The sequence below is a fragment of the Pavona decussata genome, unplaced genomic scaffold (genome assembly GCF_977016875.1).
Source record: "Pavona decussata unplaced genomic scaffold, jaPavDecu1.1 SCAFFOLD_11, whole genome shotgun sequence".
Lineage (NCBI taxonomy): Eukaryota > Metazoa > Cnidaria > Anthozoa > Scleractinia > Agariciidae > Pavona > Pavona decussata.
The window spans coordinates 203354-220000 of record NW_028145434.1 but is presented as its reverse complement, the minus strand read 5'-3'; the positions used below and the strand labels follow the sequence as shown (position 1 = coordinate 220000).

The 16647-nt window shown below is 39.7% G+C and overlaps 1 protein-coding gene across 1 annotated transcript in view; it reads left to right on the top strand.

Annotated features, from left to right (window-relative positions):
- Nucleotides 1-16647, top strand: part of LOC146488037 (E3 ubiquitin-protein ligase rnf213-alpha-like) — a 109360-nt gene that overhangs the window by 3787 nt on the left and 88926 nt on the right. The window contains exons 2-5 of the mRNA XM_085120883.1: nucleotides 2356-2739; nucleotides 5626-5705; nucleotides 6750-6883; nucleotides 8420-8776. Coding sequence (XP_084977009.1) covers nucleotides 2356-2739; nucleotides 5626-5705; nucleotides 6750-6883; nucleotides 8420-8776 — 955 coding nt within the window. The remainder of the gene's footprint in view (nucleotides 1-2355; nucleotides 2740-5625; nucleotides 5706-6749; nucleotides 6884-8419; nucleotides 8777-16647) is intronic.

Genomic DNA, 16647 nt, shown 5'->3' with positions numbered 1-16647 from the left:
TTTCTTATCAATTTAATAGCCTGAAGTAGGTAAGGGATAATAAGCTGAAAACATGAGGATTTTAAATAATTTTTATTCAAAATCAACATTTTTGATAACTGGAGTGAATGTATACATAAAGCCTTTTAAAAGTTAACTGTGATTTAAGTTAAATAGTGAATTGAAAAATCTATATTTAGCTTGTAATTCAGTACCTGTGATATTTTAAGCCCTGTGAGTGGGGGACAGAAATTGCTGCCTGTGCCTACTTTGAACATTTGTGACTTTTTCAATATTAATTTAAAGCAAAAGCCATCATACTTTGGGATTTTTTTCTTTAAATTAATTGGCATTTAATTTCATTTGATGTTAGTGTCAATGTCTCGTAATTAATAATTAATATTTCCATGGCGACAGCATTTCCACAGGCACGTGTGTAGTGTGGTCGACTGTTGGAAATTGGGAGATCTTCAAGTATATTTGGAAGAACATTATTTATTTAGTGAATCTCTACATGAATGAAGCTGTCTCAAATTAATTAATTTGACAAATCTGTAGTAACAGAGACTTTCAAAAAGGTGTTTGGTGGGTGCTATTCCCAGGGGGGATACTTGGGTATAAACGTGACGGGGGGTCCGACGTATTTTTTTGGGTCTAAAATTTTCAACTCCTGTATTTTTTTGGTTTGAAGATTTAACCGTGTATTTTTTTGGGTTTAAAAAATCTGCGCATATTTTTTTTGGGTCCGAATTTCTGCCAGGCTAATAGTTGTTACGCAATTCAAGTCAAAGTTCTGGCAAGATCCAAAAGCATGATTTGAATAATCTCCAGTCTTGTATTTTTTTGGGTGCACAATATAAGGTCCATGTATTTTTTTGGGTTCAAAACGTTAGGCTCCGTCGGACCCCCCCCTCCCCCGTCACGGTTATACCCGAGTACCCCCGTGGGGTGCTATTACCTATCTGACTATATATATATATTATGCGAGTTACCTTGTTTTAAAGGGTTACAAGTCAAATTCTAGTGTTTTGTTCTGTAACTTTCAGAGGACAACAGTTTGCCCAAACTATACCGTAAAATTGTATAATCCCAGGGCTTGTAACCGAGATTTTACAGTTTTCTGTTGAAAAATGAGTATGTTATAACTAGTAAACGGCATACATGTAAAGTCAAAAGGCTTTTTTGTGCTAGATAATTTAGTGTTAGGCTACCAATGAACAACCAGTACCCTATGCCTGAAGAGATTGTAAACCTTGCAAGAAGCAACACCAGGGTATCTTGAGAAGCAATCAACAACTTGAAGGGCCTGGACCTGTCAGAAATTTTCTTATATGTCAATTCTGCCTTTAAGTACCCATTTTAGGGAACACCCAGGGGACTTCTTCTTATGATGGTTGGTTGTTCGTCACTTGGCTGATAGCAATATACATGTGTAGCTATCAATTACCACCGATTTCATTGATACGCGACCCTTGAATAAAAACTCCCGCAAGCATTTGGCGATTCGCTTCCGTCAATCATGCGCTCCTTATATGGTGTTATAGGAATGCCACTCTTATTTTCAAAACATGGCGGCCACTGTGTAGCCTGTTTGGTCGACATGGTTGCTTTTTATTCTTCAAGTTTACGTTGGCGAGTGGTGTATTTGCTCGTGCAGGGGTTGAGCATCGATTGATGGAAGCCACACTGACTGTCTTTCCTCTTGCGTACTGAACTGAGCCATCCCTGTATTTCATCTTCGTACACTCCTGGATATCGCTCAATTACTCTCCTTATAAACAATATGTCATGTGCTGTAAGTGATAAAAGGCAATCAATGTCATCTACTGCATGCTCGTTTATTTATGCCGATTTATGTGATTCTTTTTTCACCTACCGTCCATTTGTCTTGCTCTTCCCGTTCAGGCTGGGTAATCAACCGTGGAGATATTTCTGTATTTTTTCCGAATTTTTCTTCACAAATGTCAACCCCACTTTCAGAAGTCTTGCTGTAGTGATCGCACTCAACCCCCGCACGAGCAAAAATACCAGTCGGCAACGTAAACTCGAAGAATAAGAAGCAACCATGTCGAACGAACAGGCTACACATTGGCGGCCATATGTTTTGAAAATAAGAGCGGCATTCTTATAACACCATATAAGGAGCGCATGATAGACAGAAGTGAATCGCCAAATGCTTGTGGGAGTTTTTATTCGAGGGTCGCGTATCAATGAAATCGGTGGTAACTAATTGCTAACAATTTCAATGAACTGATTGGATTTCCAGTGATCGACTGTCATTGATTGGTAACCCCAACAACCATATCACAATGATGATCAATATGAATTATGTAACTTAATTTTCGATAAGTAGTTTGTACTATTTTCTTTTAACAGATAAAGGAGAAGGACAAAGGAAAAAGACAGGTGGAAAACTAGAGGATGATCCAGCAAAACGGAAGTCAACAGGAACTGACCTTATCCCACCTGGGGATGCAGACACAGCAGCGACTGCTTTACAAGATCTTGCTCTGGTGAAGAAGTCAGAAGAGCAGCAGATGACACGTCCTGTAGAAGAGCAGCAGACGACAGGTCCTGCAGAAGAGCAGCAGACAACAGGTCCTGCAGAAGAACAGCAGACATCACGTCCTGCAGAAGAGCAGCAGACAACAGGTCCTGAAACCAGACTGAAAGCAGCTACAAAAGTTAAAGAACCTTGTGAGAAAACTGCTTCCGACAATAACCAGGAAGAGGAACCATTGGATGACAATGATCCTGGAGGTAGTGTTACTGCAATAATAATTTATTAAATGGCTTCAATGATCTCTTTTACCAGGTGTTTTTAGTATTAATAATTATCAAGAAACTTAAGGGTTTTCAGTCAGTGACCCAGGCATACTCACAAAAAGAAAATCCAAGTTCTCCCTACAGGAGTCGAACCTATGACCTTCTGCGATCGTTTGAGTCCCCTTAGAGCCTGAATATTTTTTAGGCTTTCTTTCTGCAACCGCTTAAGTTGCATAAATTACTGCGAGGATCTTTCTTCTATTTAATCTTTCACCCGCGGTTCAAATATACGTTAAATAGTATTCTGTGACGAGCCCAACAATTGTTGTTTGTATGCTTTCTTTTTAATACTCTTTGACATCGTCGGTGCACAATATCCTATGTGAAGTTCTTTGCAGAAGTTGATTAAGAGGATGCAGAAGGGGGTTAAATTCTAAACTCAGGGTGGAACTGCATCAGTGCGGAGTACTGTTCTTCTTCTTCCAAGAAGAAACCCCACCTCCTTCAAAAATGAAGATTCTTTTGAGGGGTCCGGACAGTAGAAACAAATGTTTGGTTTACCGACAGAGTTGATAACTACATGTAAAGATAAATTGGCCACCATAAAGAGATTCACGTTCACGATGGCAGTAACTTCCACCATAAGGGTTGAGAGGACTTAGTGAGAGAGGTGCCTCGGTCCAATGTCAGCGAGCATTCCGTCCAGGAATTGATGAGCCACCCCTATCATTCGTTCCCAGACTCCTCCAACATGTGATCAGTGGGGAGCATTGAATAGCCAATCACAGTCCTCTGAGGCTAAGTATGACTGGATATTATTGTTGTCCATCTTATTGGGTGAAGCTTGGAGCTCGTTGTATGCCCCAACAAAGTTGGTACCACAGTCTGTATAACAGGTCCTCGCAAGGCTAGGAATCTTCGTAATGCCTTTATAAAGCTGGAAGAGTCCATTGACTCTATCAGCTCTATGTGTATGACCCTTGTCGTCAGACAGGTAAACAGCACTGCCCAACGTTTGCTGTTTGTGACTCCTCCCCTTGTTCGCCAGGCACTCACTTGCGATTGTTTGGAAGCTGTTTGCTTGGTTCACGGAGTGGTAAGGGCGCTTCCCAGCTGCCTGCATCATTTTTGACCACAGAATGATTCATGATCTCGAGAAACTTTCTGTCCTCAGCGGAAGTTCCTGGCTTGTTATCATCTTTCGTATGGAGAAAGATATTGTCACCGAGCCCATCCTCGAATCTACCATTCAGGAAAGTTTCTTTCTTTGTCAGGTATGCAGGGATGTCTGCTCCTGTGTCATGCTCAATGTAGAAGCGGTTGATGCGGGGTTCCAGAAAAGTCGGTGGGCCATTCTCTAGTACTTGCGTTCTGTATGTGGAGATTTCTCTGGGTTTGTGTGCACCGTCTAAACAGGCGTTTCCTAGGACCACCCATCCTAGGTCTAGATGCTGCGCCCATGGAGGATTTCTGGGTCCGTTCCAGGATTCATGGATCTTGTGGAGGGGTGGGGCGTCTCTTCCAACAAGCAATAGGATTTCAGCCTCTGAGTCCAGGTCAGGAATCTTGCCAGCAATGGGTGCTGGATGGGGATTTCCTCCCTGCTGTCTGGTATTGCATTGCACTCAGTGAGCATGGGGAGCTTATGACTCTGGGTACTGTCCAGCGACTGGATTACCAGGTCGTGGGCCCTTCTCCCTTCAGCTTGGCTTGTTCCTGAACATGTCTCAACGTGTACCATATCGATTCCCCGTCCAGTTCTAGCAGATCAAACAGCTTTGGCTTGGCCAGGGAGCAATTACTTTGATCGTCTATGACAACATATGCTCTAATCTTGGTTTCAGGGTGGCCATTAACATGAATGTTTGCTAGGCAAATCTTTGAGCACGATTTGCCCCCAACTATGTTTCCGCACACCTCTGTACATGTAGCAGTGACATTAGTTGGCTCCTCGCCATGCTGGTGGGTGTCTCCTGGCTCACTATGTTGCTTGGCTGTTGTGATGATGCTGGGGGACCTGCGTGTAGCGCTGCAATTTGCCTGTCACTTTGACAGCGTCTGCATTTAACTGGGATCACACAGTCCTTTGCAAGATGAGTGGAGGATGAGAGGCGGCGGAGGCAGATCCCATGTCGGCTGGGCAGGCTTCACCTTTCCAATAAAGGCTTAGCCCGGAAGGCGCGGCACTTTCCGAGGGGGTGACACATCCTATGGATAAAGCACCATTTGTTGGGATCCTGTCCCAAGGATAGACTATTGTGATGACTATAATGTTGTATTAGTGCCTACTTGACCCGATTCATCTTGTTCTGATCCGTCAGGCCTTGATCCATAGTTCTCCCCAATAAACGAACGAGATGTAAGCCCTTCCTCAGTCAGTTAACCGATTTTAATAGGGTAAAAATTTAGCGGTAAAACAAGAAAGCATTTACCCCAATTATTTTCCTCGATAGACTAAGCCAAAAAACAAGATCACATGGCCAAAGCTATGCCATGATTCCTAGCTGTCACTAGCAATGAAATACAATCCCAAACGATGTACGAGAGTAATGCAACGCGTGACATAAAGCCTAAATAAGTAACACAGTGTGTGACAGAACACAGCTATTAATGCCAAGTTTTGACAACACACATTTGAAGTACCCCCATAATGGGCAAATTTCAAAGGTGGCCGAGATAAGAATGGTATAAACCAGACAACGTAGTCTCCACCTCCTGGTGTTATGGAGGGTTAAAAAAGCCCTGGAGAACTGGAAGATGATTTTTATGGTGCTACGGCATTTCTCAAGTAATATGTTCATTTTGATAAATATATGTGGCTCATACATGAGTTAAATATATTGATGGACATGAGATAATTGTATGTTGGTAATTTAACAGAGCAATCTGGAGATGATGATCATCCCAACAAGGACACAAGTGCCAGTGATGACAGTGGTGAAAATGAATCTGAAGGAGAGGTAATTAAGTGTTGAAGTTATTGCTATATAATGCACAAGGTTTGGGTTGCCTTCTTCCCATAAGTTTTCTTGTTCCAATGTAAGAAACTAGTTTTTTTGCTACTTCTTGTCACTGTAAAATAAATATGATGCAGGTACTAGATGCTTCTTGATAGACCACTTTAAGTATTTGTTTTAGTTGTTGGCTGAAATTTGTCATCCAAGCAGGTGTGCAATTATTTTTTCTCGGGTGAGCCTTATTTTTATATTCACTTTACAGAAACAACTTTGAGAAAAAAATTGTTTGTGGATATTATTTTCCAAGCTTGTCTATTTTTGGATTAGTTTGTAAAGCTATTCTAAAACTACATGTATGCTTAGTTTTATCAACAGAGTTGATAAGATAATTTCACCACTGTAAAGAGATTCGAGTTCTGATGTTCCGAGCATTAGCCCTTTGTCGGAGCAACTCAAAGAATTGTGGGTCGTATGTGGTTTGTACAGTGAACAATGGTGGGAACATGGTAACGTCGAAAACAAGAATAAATTAGTCAAATGAAAAATGTTCCTTGGTTCTGTGGAGATTAAGGGTGCAGATTTGGAAGATGAAGTTTTGTTCTAAACGTTTGCGGCTTTCTATGATACCGACAAATGGTAGTTCATGGCATTTCTCTACATCGTGGTAAAACCAAACATTTATTTCTGTCGTAGTATGACATTTTCTTTAGAAACTAACCCCCTTATCCGTTCTAAAACTACAACTACTCTTTGCTTGTTGGCGTATGGTTTTTTCTGGCCTGACGGTTAATTTGTATGTATGCTTAATGCAGGAATAACTTTGAGTGTTAAAAAATGTTGTTCTGGATGTCATTTTCCAAACTTTTTTCGTTTTGGATAGCTATTTCTTAAGCAATTCTAAAATGCAATTTATTCCACAATGTAACTGCTACGTTTACCATAATTGTTATAGTGTATCTTAATAGGTAAAGAACGCCTTTTTTCCAAGGATGTTGTGTCTGGTGAATTTTAATTCATCCAATTAAAATTAAAATTGTCTACTATCAGGAGGCCGATTCAAAGGATGAGGCAGCACAACTCAAGTCAGCGGGAAAAAAGCCATTAAGTTCTTCCCAAAAACGAAAACAGAAGGAGAAAGAGAAGAAAAAGAAGAAAGGAGAAGCAGAATGCGAAAAAGCACAGTAAGAATAATCTTAGAGAAAAAATAATTTGTTCCTTAATCCTGTCATATTGTATCAAACAAAAAGGTTTCATTTTCAGGATCGAAAATATATATTGAGAAACAAGCCTTAGATCCCGTTTCAGAATCTTTGTCAAGTAGTGTAGGACGTTTTGCACAAGATTAAGTTGATAAAATATCACGAGACAAAACATTCCGGTAGATCGCAGGGAGCTCATATCCAACGTTGTGATTCAATGTCTGAGCCTGGCAATGAATTTCAATAGCCTCTCTAAGTCTTCTTTTGAAAGTGTCGTTCTCCCTTACAATTGACGAGGAAGAAAGATCGAGATGGATCGAGGATAAAGAAACCAAAATGAAACACCTGAGGTCAGTCCTCCAGAATAATAACTACAAACCTTGGATTTTCAAGACCCCTCTAGGTACGACCCACAAACCCAAAGGCACAGCCAACAAAGGCGGTTCCAGTATCAGCATCCCTCTCCTCTATATGCAAGGAGTTTCTGAGCAACTCACACGAGTTTTCAGAAAACAAGGGGTGGGCACTTGTCACAAGCCTGTAAATACCATAAGACAACAGCTGGTACACCCCAAGGGTCCCACACCCATGGAAAAGAAATGTGGAGTGGTCTATAAAATACTTTGCAGGGATTGTGAAGAGGTTTATATCGGGGAGACGCAAGACTCTTTGGGGTCAGATTTAGAGAACATGTCAACAGTACAAGATCGTCAACGACTGCATTGGGTGACCACCTAAGGAACATGAAGCACGCGCTCGATCTTTCTTCCTTGTCAATTTTTGTAAGGGAGAATGACACTTTCAAAAGGAGAATTAGAGAGGCTATAGAAACTCATTGCCAGGCTCTGACATTGAATCATGACGTTAGATGTGAGCTCCCGGCGATCTATCGGGACGTTTTGTCACATGATATTTTATCAACTTAATCATGTGACAAAATGTCCTACACCACTTGACAAAGATTCCGAGATGGAATCGGAAGCTTGTATTTCAATACAAATTTTCGATAAATGAAACCTTTTTGTTTGAAAGTATAATCTTGTTTAGAAATGTTGTTTTAGAAATCTGTTCTTTGTTTTAAATGCCTCACTTTCAATTGTGCCTGTCTTTGTAGTGATAATATGATGTGGAATTATTTTCTGGTCACCATGGCAGCTAAAAGGGCACCAGGGCAGTTTTTTTGGTGAAGAATATTCCTCTGTTTCAACTTAATCTTATGAGAATCATTAGTAATTGGCCAGCCCATTTTTGCACTTCTGTTTTGGTGTCTGATGAAACCAGTCCATTGAGTTGATATCTTCAATGTAATCTCTGTAGCCGCTGATTATGATGATAATAGGCAAGGTTTGGACATGACACGTTCTACAGTCATTGGCTACTGTAATGGTCTTGAGTATTGTGTTTATCTCTTGGTTTTTCAGGCATACTTTCTAATTGCGTAGAAAAGATTTAATGATGAAAGAACCTATTAGTGGTTTCAAACGTACACATAATGATAAAGAATTTTTTTCTGGCTAGGAGGAAAATCCAAGAGAGTGGTGGAAAGAACCAAAAGCAAGGGAAAGGTAAGAGTGGAAACAACAAGAAAGGCAAACCTGACAATGATCAGGGCCGCCAACGCCTTGAAAAGGAGAAAGGTGATCATACTAAAGTCCCTGACAAAGATGACCAAGGGAAGAAAACAATGAAGGAAGGTACAGCGTTGGAGTATTTTAAAAAATACAAGGGAGCCAAAATGACTGTCATTTTTCATGCTGTGCTTGCACCACATTTCAAATTTGAAGCCAGTGAAGGTGACAGAATCTTCATGAGGTTTGGTGGATCCCTGTTTGGAAGTTTCCAAGATAATGTTGTAGAGGTGTATCCAGCTGATCGGTAAGTTTGCTATAGCATTTTAAACGTATTGCACTCATACTTTGTAAAGTAGCTTGGTTATTGATACATTTCTTTAACTGTTTAAGTAAAATTAGTTGTTCTATCAGTCAGTCCATTTTTCATCTAGAGTATAATTATAAAATTATAAAAGTTATTTTTGGACTTTGATTGGAACAATCAAAAGGTGGAGTTTCAATTTTATGAGACAAGCTAAAAATTTTATTAGCTGACAGTTAGTGAATGGCGATGACCTGAGTGAATCAACTTTCAAAGTTGGTGGAGGCCAAGAGGGATTGGTGTAATGGTTTTACGATAGCCTAGTGGCTGAAATGTTGAGAACAAAAATGTTGACAATGCTGCTTTATTGCAGTTCTGTTTAACACTCTTTGATGATGGTGCATGTAAAAATGGGGTGTGCACCCCGAAGGCCAACTATCGACCAAAGGAAGAAAATTCTATAGGCAGCTACATATAGATTGAGATTGCATTAGCAACCCTTTGGGTTATGGTATTGAAAATTAATGCTAATGTAATGTTGAGGAAAAAAGTTGCTGGCTTAAGTTAGAACCCTAATTTATCAGATTGATTGACGAATTGAGTCTTTGGTTTCTAAGATAAATCTTATCAAGTCAGGATGACTATAAAAAAATAAAATAAATAAATAAATAAACAAAATAGAGTGCTAGTAAGTCACTGCATGAGTAGAATGTTGCAAAATCAATGTTGCTAACATTTGGAAGTGCTGTTGGTCTTCAAGATCTTGAAATTTAATCAACTCACTGATACAGTCAACTCTCTCTAAAGCAGACACCCATGGGACTAGTTCTAGCTCTCCGTCTTAGAGAGGTGTCCTCATTATAAATAGTGTATGCAACTTGACACCAGAAATCAGTGACATCAGAACTGGAATGTGATGATTGTTAAGGCAAGTTACAATTGCATATTTACAGTCTCTTTGAAACGTGATTCGGAAAACACCTCTTCTTTGATTCCAGTGGAATGAACTATAATTGCTTTTCATGCTGTACATCCGCCTTAAAGCTAAGCTATCCACCTTAAAGAGGTGTCTGGCTTAAAGAGAATTTAAGTGCAGACGGCAAAAGGAAATTCAATCGGGACTAGCCATCCAGGGTCGCGTCAGGGAGGAGACCACCTTAGACTTCTTTCTGCTTGGAGAGAGTTGGCTGTATCAGTTTTGTCTGGGGAACAAAGGTCAACTTGTAGAGATTAGATTTATTTGTAAACTAGTTCTAAAGTTTCCTTGCGATATGGTAAACAACACCTTTTTAACTCGTGAATGCGTCCATGCACAATGAACGAGTTATCGCGATGTGGTGTTTTGTCACTTGGTCGATGTGTTGTTAACTTTATGTCAATTTAATCGGAATTAAATCAAAAACATAAATTATTTATGAGTCAACCTATAGTGCATGTATTCACCATCAGCCGCCATTACAGGACAAAAAACAAGGACGTAAAATCAACTCAATGAATAACTTATTCTACAGAGCGATAAATCGCCCTTCGGTGTCAAACGTAATAGACAAGATCAGGACGTAAACACTGAATTTACATACAGCCGAACACAACCGGCAAGTCTATTCCGGGAGTGAGGGGTAGGGGTGGGGGGTGAGGATAATTATGCTGCTCAATGATCGTGCAATGAGAACCTCAACTTTATTGAGCCAATGTTCGACTAACAAAAAGTAAACGAAATTGGATGGATGGATGGATGACACTTTATTTCAATACAATTACAGTCAAGACTGTAGTTTCCTTTATTGCAGGTATTGTTTCTTTGCCCTATTTTGCTGAGATCTGAGAGGCATCTAATACCTGACATTCACTAAATATTACCATACGTCGATGTTATTTAAGAATCTGAGTGTATTGCGTTATCTGTAACGTGATGCATGTGACACTGATAAGTTTCCTGAGAACGAACTGTAATTTTTACATTATTGCTAATTTATTTGAATTCAATTCACACACTATCTTAGGTGCTAAAACAAAATTGGTTCCATAGCAGCCCAAAGCCCCTTTCACTTTGTCATACTGTCTCGATACAACAGTTTATAAGAAACCACAAAACCGCAAACCAAAAACATGTATCCTACTGGGAGGAATGTGATGGGAAGTTGTGCACTCACTCGCCTGGTAACTGGCACGTTGAGTTTCTCAACATGTCGTTGTACGAGGTAAGTCCTTAATCACTGTTTTTCAGATGATATTCGTATCACCATTGCGCAGTTGATATTACTGTGAATTGCATAATGTAAGCCTTCCTGTCAACATAGACAGGCTAATGTTCTTATGTATTTGTAAAAATCTCTAAACCGCCGTCGCCCCTTGGTGGATTGTAGCCTGCGAGCTGCCTGCGAGCAAGCTCTACGTGAATTAGAAACGAGACCAACAAAGTCGGGATGTTTTGATACTTGCTCTTAATTGCCCTTTCACACACCAGTCACCGCTATGTGAGAAGGAAGTTATCCACTGGTTTCAGCTTGGTTTAATCCTCCACATAAAGAGTATGCTCAATTTTTTCCTCAGATGTTGTAGCACGTGTAATTAATGAGTAATATGAGAGTTGGTATGGACCTGAAATTCGATCGAAATTAATCTCCGTTTTCGTTAAAAAGAGAACAGAGAAATGGAACTTAAGTTTACAAAACCATACCTTTGTGGGTTTTCTTTGTTTTCATTTTTCCTTTAACTTCTGGGGGCAGTTTTAGGCAAATTCTGCCCAAAAGTCGATTACCGAAATGTCACATATAATTTGACAAACTCTCATATTACATTTTGGTTATGCGCCCGGTTACGCACCTGCTTGACGCTCTCAAGTTAAACTCTGTCGGCAAGGTATGACAAGAATACAAACTACCGTTACAGGGGGAGTTTTATCTGCAGTTTTACCTTCTTTCTTGCACAGTTAGGAGGATGTATAAAAAAAAACCTTTCATCGATCTCAAGGGAACTTTTCAAAACGGTTAAAGCCAGAGGGTGGAGAGTTCGGGGCAGGGGAGGCTGCTTGATAAGAGAAGAAACTAAACAGATAATGCTACTGATAATGTCAATAACATTTTAGCAAGGTGCCACTATTGCTAGGTAATTTCTATGGTAATCACGCCCCTTACTATAACAACAACAAGCTCTAGGCAAAGGACAAAACGGACCAGAGTTTCTAAATGAACTGGATCACCTACAATTTTTACCCGGATTTTGGAACGGCTTTCCCAATTTCCTTGTCTTTTCGTGGTATTGAGAAAACCTATTTAGTACAAATGAAGTCGTTAGTTTCCTAAACTTAAGAGAAAAAAACACACTTTAAATTTAAAAAAAAAGCCACATTTGAACTACTGAAAACGGGATTTACTACTGCTGTGGGTCTGGAGTTGAATTTATTAGGGATGCTGTTCAAATCTACTGTAGTGTGTTCACGGCTCCACAAAACTCGAATTAGACCATTTCACTTTATTGTGTAGCAGAAGACGACAGAAATGTACCAAAATGTATATCGCTCCTGGCAAAGTATTGCTTTACTACCAATAAGGAGGTTGCTATAGTAGTTCCATGAGGTTCTTATTAGGGCGAGCGCAACATAGAAATATTCTGCAAAGGATTACGCAAGCAAGAACAAAACAGAATTAAGCGGAAACTTAATTGGGAACATTTTTGGAAAAATGTTATTTTGATGAATGGGGGTGTTAACCCTCTTTTTCTTGTTGCGAAATAAAGCGTGAGATTAATTGGCGATGATGGGAGCAATCAGAATGGCAATGGGGGAGGGCTTCCCATAACCATATTTTTCCTTGTTCAATAAAGAGACTTTACTTTTTTCTGGGACGGACAAAAGTGAGGTGGAAAGGTGGATTCTGCACCCCTCTGGAACTTCATGGATTTTTAGAGTTGGTGATAACTGACAGCAATAACAATCAAAAACTTTAAAATGCATGCAAGCAATGAAAGAACAATAAAATTGCAAAACAAAAATGTTCATTTGTACAAAGTAGGTAAAAATTATAATTAAAAACATAAACATTCGAAATAACTACATAACAGGTTATTTTGCCTCCGATCCATATCTTTAGATGTGTTTAGGTCCCTAAAAATCAGTAGGTATTTATTATTGTTTTAATTTCTAAATTCATTTTCAGTTATTCCTGTTTGCAGAAAGGAAACTATTTATTTTAACGAGGATGTCACGACTCCATTCTTGTACGATGGGAAAATAACTTTGTCATTTGAAGAATGATTTCAAGTGCTTTTTCTGAATGTCGACATCTCAAAAATCTGCACTGAGCGCCCGAACTGCGTAATGCGTAACTGTGGGTTTGTGATCGATTTACGTTAAGGGACCCTTCTGACTCGCTGACAACCGACCTGGGTTCATTTGAACGTCGTGGACCAAGTGCCAGAGTATTTGAAGTAAATGGCAGTGAAGTTGTAAATAGCTGCGGTAGCCAAGGGAGAAAGGAAGATATAGCAAACCTCAAGAAGAACGAGTACCTTGTGAAAACTGTTGTTAGTAGACAAAGACGATACACTGATTTCCACAGAACTGCAACCGTCATTCTTGACAGCACTGGAAATGAATTGCAGTTGGGACTTATACGACTTATACAATATGCCTTTGTCGGTGAAGAGCACAAGATCAGTCCACAGAAGTATCAAAAAACCCTTTTATTCTCACTGCACCATTAACAAGAACGCTGATACAGCAAGAAGTACGTGGATGTAGGGGTCCATCCTCAATATTGATCTGGCAGTGGAGCAAACAGGCGCCATAGTAGGTTGCAAAGAAACGGCAGATATGCCAAGGGACAAGAAGCAGGTAACGAATGCTAGAAGCGTAATCACTTCCAAAAAAGGAAGATGAATTTTGAAGTTTGCTCAGTATGGCCAAGACCGACCAAACTGTCCGGCCCCGAGAGTTGTTTTCAGCACCGATGATCAGATAAAAGATATCATCGAAGAGTGCTGCAATCACAATACAACAAGCATTCCGTTGATAGACACAACATTTAATGTCGGTGATTTTTACGTGTCGTCCACAATATATCAAAGTAGTAAATTCTGTTATGTGGACACTGGAAAACGAGCCAACCTACCAACCCCGGCGATGTTCCATGTTACAAGAACAAAGAAGGACTATCAAGCATTCTGTCATGCTCTTCTCGAGATAAACGAGAACATTGAATTAGTCAACTATGTTGGAGACGACAGGGATAAGGCTCAAGCAGGGTTCATGATACCTCTTAAAGGTGCAACCTTTTTTCCATGTATGAAACATGTTCAGGATGAGGTAGCGAGAAAGCTAACGGCGTTAGAACTTAGCTCACTCAAGGCTGCTATTCTGGCAGACATCTTTGGGAGCTATTTAAAATATGATTTCTGATTTCGTGCAAAAAGCTGACGCTCTTTATTGCAAATGGGATGCACAAGAAAAAGAGGTACGGCATGGAAAAAATCATGAATTTTTTTCATACTTCAGGCGCCACATCGAGCAAGACATGCTCAAAGGCATGATCCTGCTGGTGCGTAGATCCCCAGGCCTCCGTGATGAGTTTTTTTACAATAATGATTTTAAGAGTAAGATTCGTGAGAAAAAGATGGAGAACAGTGCGGGCTAAAAGGTGAACACAAAGTGCACGTGGGTAGAGGTCATCGAAGTGTACAAAAAAACTAGTAGAAAGCACCAGAAGGGACATGCATCGTTCAATACTGCACATGGGATCTTATGGTCTTTCCTCATCTCTTAAACATCTGGAGCGAAATGCAGTTGAACGGGCGAAAATGTCAGTTTTTGTGGTGATAATAGACCGTAAGAAGTTGTTTTTGTAAAGGACACAAGTGCCAGGATGTGCTATGGTTTCAAGGGAAAGGCCAAGGAAAAACCTTCAGACGCACCGGGCCCACCCCCTTACAACATTTTTATTCGTCACCTGGAGAGGAGGGTATACAGATGGCGAGGTGACAATAAACTGAATATTTCAAAACATCCAGAAACGGTCTATTATCATCATCCAAGAGATGCTGCAGCAATTTGGAGGACGGAAAAAACCTAGTTGTACACGAAGATGTAGGAAGCAACCTTGCTGCAAGTCACTTCCAGCTGCTTTTTAGAGCTTTTGGATTTGGGTATTAAGACAAGTTGTCTGATGGGGATATAAGTATGTAATCCATGCAGGTTATTTTCACGGTATCATATTGGTCCTGGCGAAAACTGAAAACGTTTACAAAAAAAAGAAATTACATCGTAATTGCATATAGCAAGGGATGGAAATTTCCCCTGTGCATCCTCGTTCATTATAGTTCCGCTTGTAAGCACCAACTGAACATGACTACATTGAAAACCACCACTAACATGAGATTCGTTGGCTTGTTTACATTATTAAATGAATTTTTCGCAACACGTGAATTTCGAGATTTTGAAGTGTGCATGTTTCACAGCGCTTGTCTTTGGCCAATTTTCTAAAGGCTTGCACGGCAAGTCACTTTAATTTTTCATGACTCTGAATTTTCCCGTTTTCACGAAATCCGCAAAATGAAAAAGTGTCGCCAAAAAATTATGTGCTAAGTTTGTTGTATATATGAAGTTCGCAATTGCGAGATTTAGCTTAGGAGTTCGCAATCTCCTTCATATCTGTTATTCGCCACTCCAAAAAGCCTTTCAGTGGGAACCCAAATAGTAAATTTGTGTAGGACTGAAAGACTACAGAATGTTCAGTTTCGGCCGTGTTCGCCTGATGTAAGGGTCATCCACAAAACGCTGCCAGTTTAGGTTATCGAGCTGATTAGAAGTTTTTTTCGAAGTGAATTAATAATTGTATTGTCAGCTGTAGTTGTTTGTGCCATTGAAGTCCCACTACACGTTACTTCAGCTTTATTTATGGGTGTCCGTTAAAAATTTTAAAGACCAATCTTATCAGCGGCCAACCTCAAGCTTTACTCAGTTGGACGATTCTACCACTGAAATGCCTTAATCGGCAACAGCATATACACTAGAGCTTACCGTAGTGGGAGTTACCTATCGAATAATTATAAGTGATACCAGCATCTTTTAGTTACTACAAATCATGTTGGTTTGTTTGTTTATTTTTATGTTCCATTTTCTACTAATGGAAGTCTAATTGCAAGGGAGGGAAAAAGGGAAATCTGAAATTGAAAGAAATTATAAACTGAAGGCAGTGAACGTTTTTCTTTCTTTTTTCTCTTATCCTAGAGAGGATTAGAAATGAAGATTCGAAATGTAGCATGCCTTAATCACCAATACAAACGAGAAAAGGGAAAGAGGTTTTTTCCCCCTACCCTCGCGGCCAGAACCCAGTTTCTTTCTTTTTGCAGCACAAAAAAGGGGGAAAAGGAAGGAAACTGCTCACCAATTAAAGTAAAGATGGCACTTTGTTTGATACAGTCAACAACACAAGCCTAGAGTCCCGTTTTTCATAAGCCAGTTTGGCAAATTCTGAATTACCCTGAAAGTTAATCCAGATTATTTACAGTTACAGTTTTGTTACAGTTTTAAGATTCCAAATTAATGTGAGAGTAGAGGGTTCATATCTCAAGAGAAGGACGTTTGTTTGTGTAATGACAATAACGACATTTGTAATTGTATCGTGACAATAGCGACAATTAGTAAAATTGACGCTTGCTCCACTTTGTATCATTGGCAAACCAGCCTAACGACCGGTTTTTCGAAAGCCAGTATGGCAAATGATTAACCAGGAAAAGTTAATCTAGTTTATTTGTACATATACAGTTACAGTTTTGTTACATTTTGAAGAGTGAAAACCAATATGACAGTAGACGATTCATAACTCAAAAGAAGAACACTTGTGGATATAGCGATAGTAAGCGCCGGCTTAATGTTG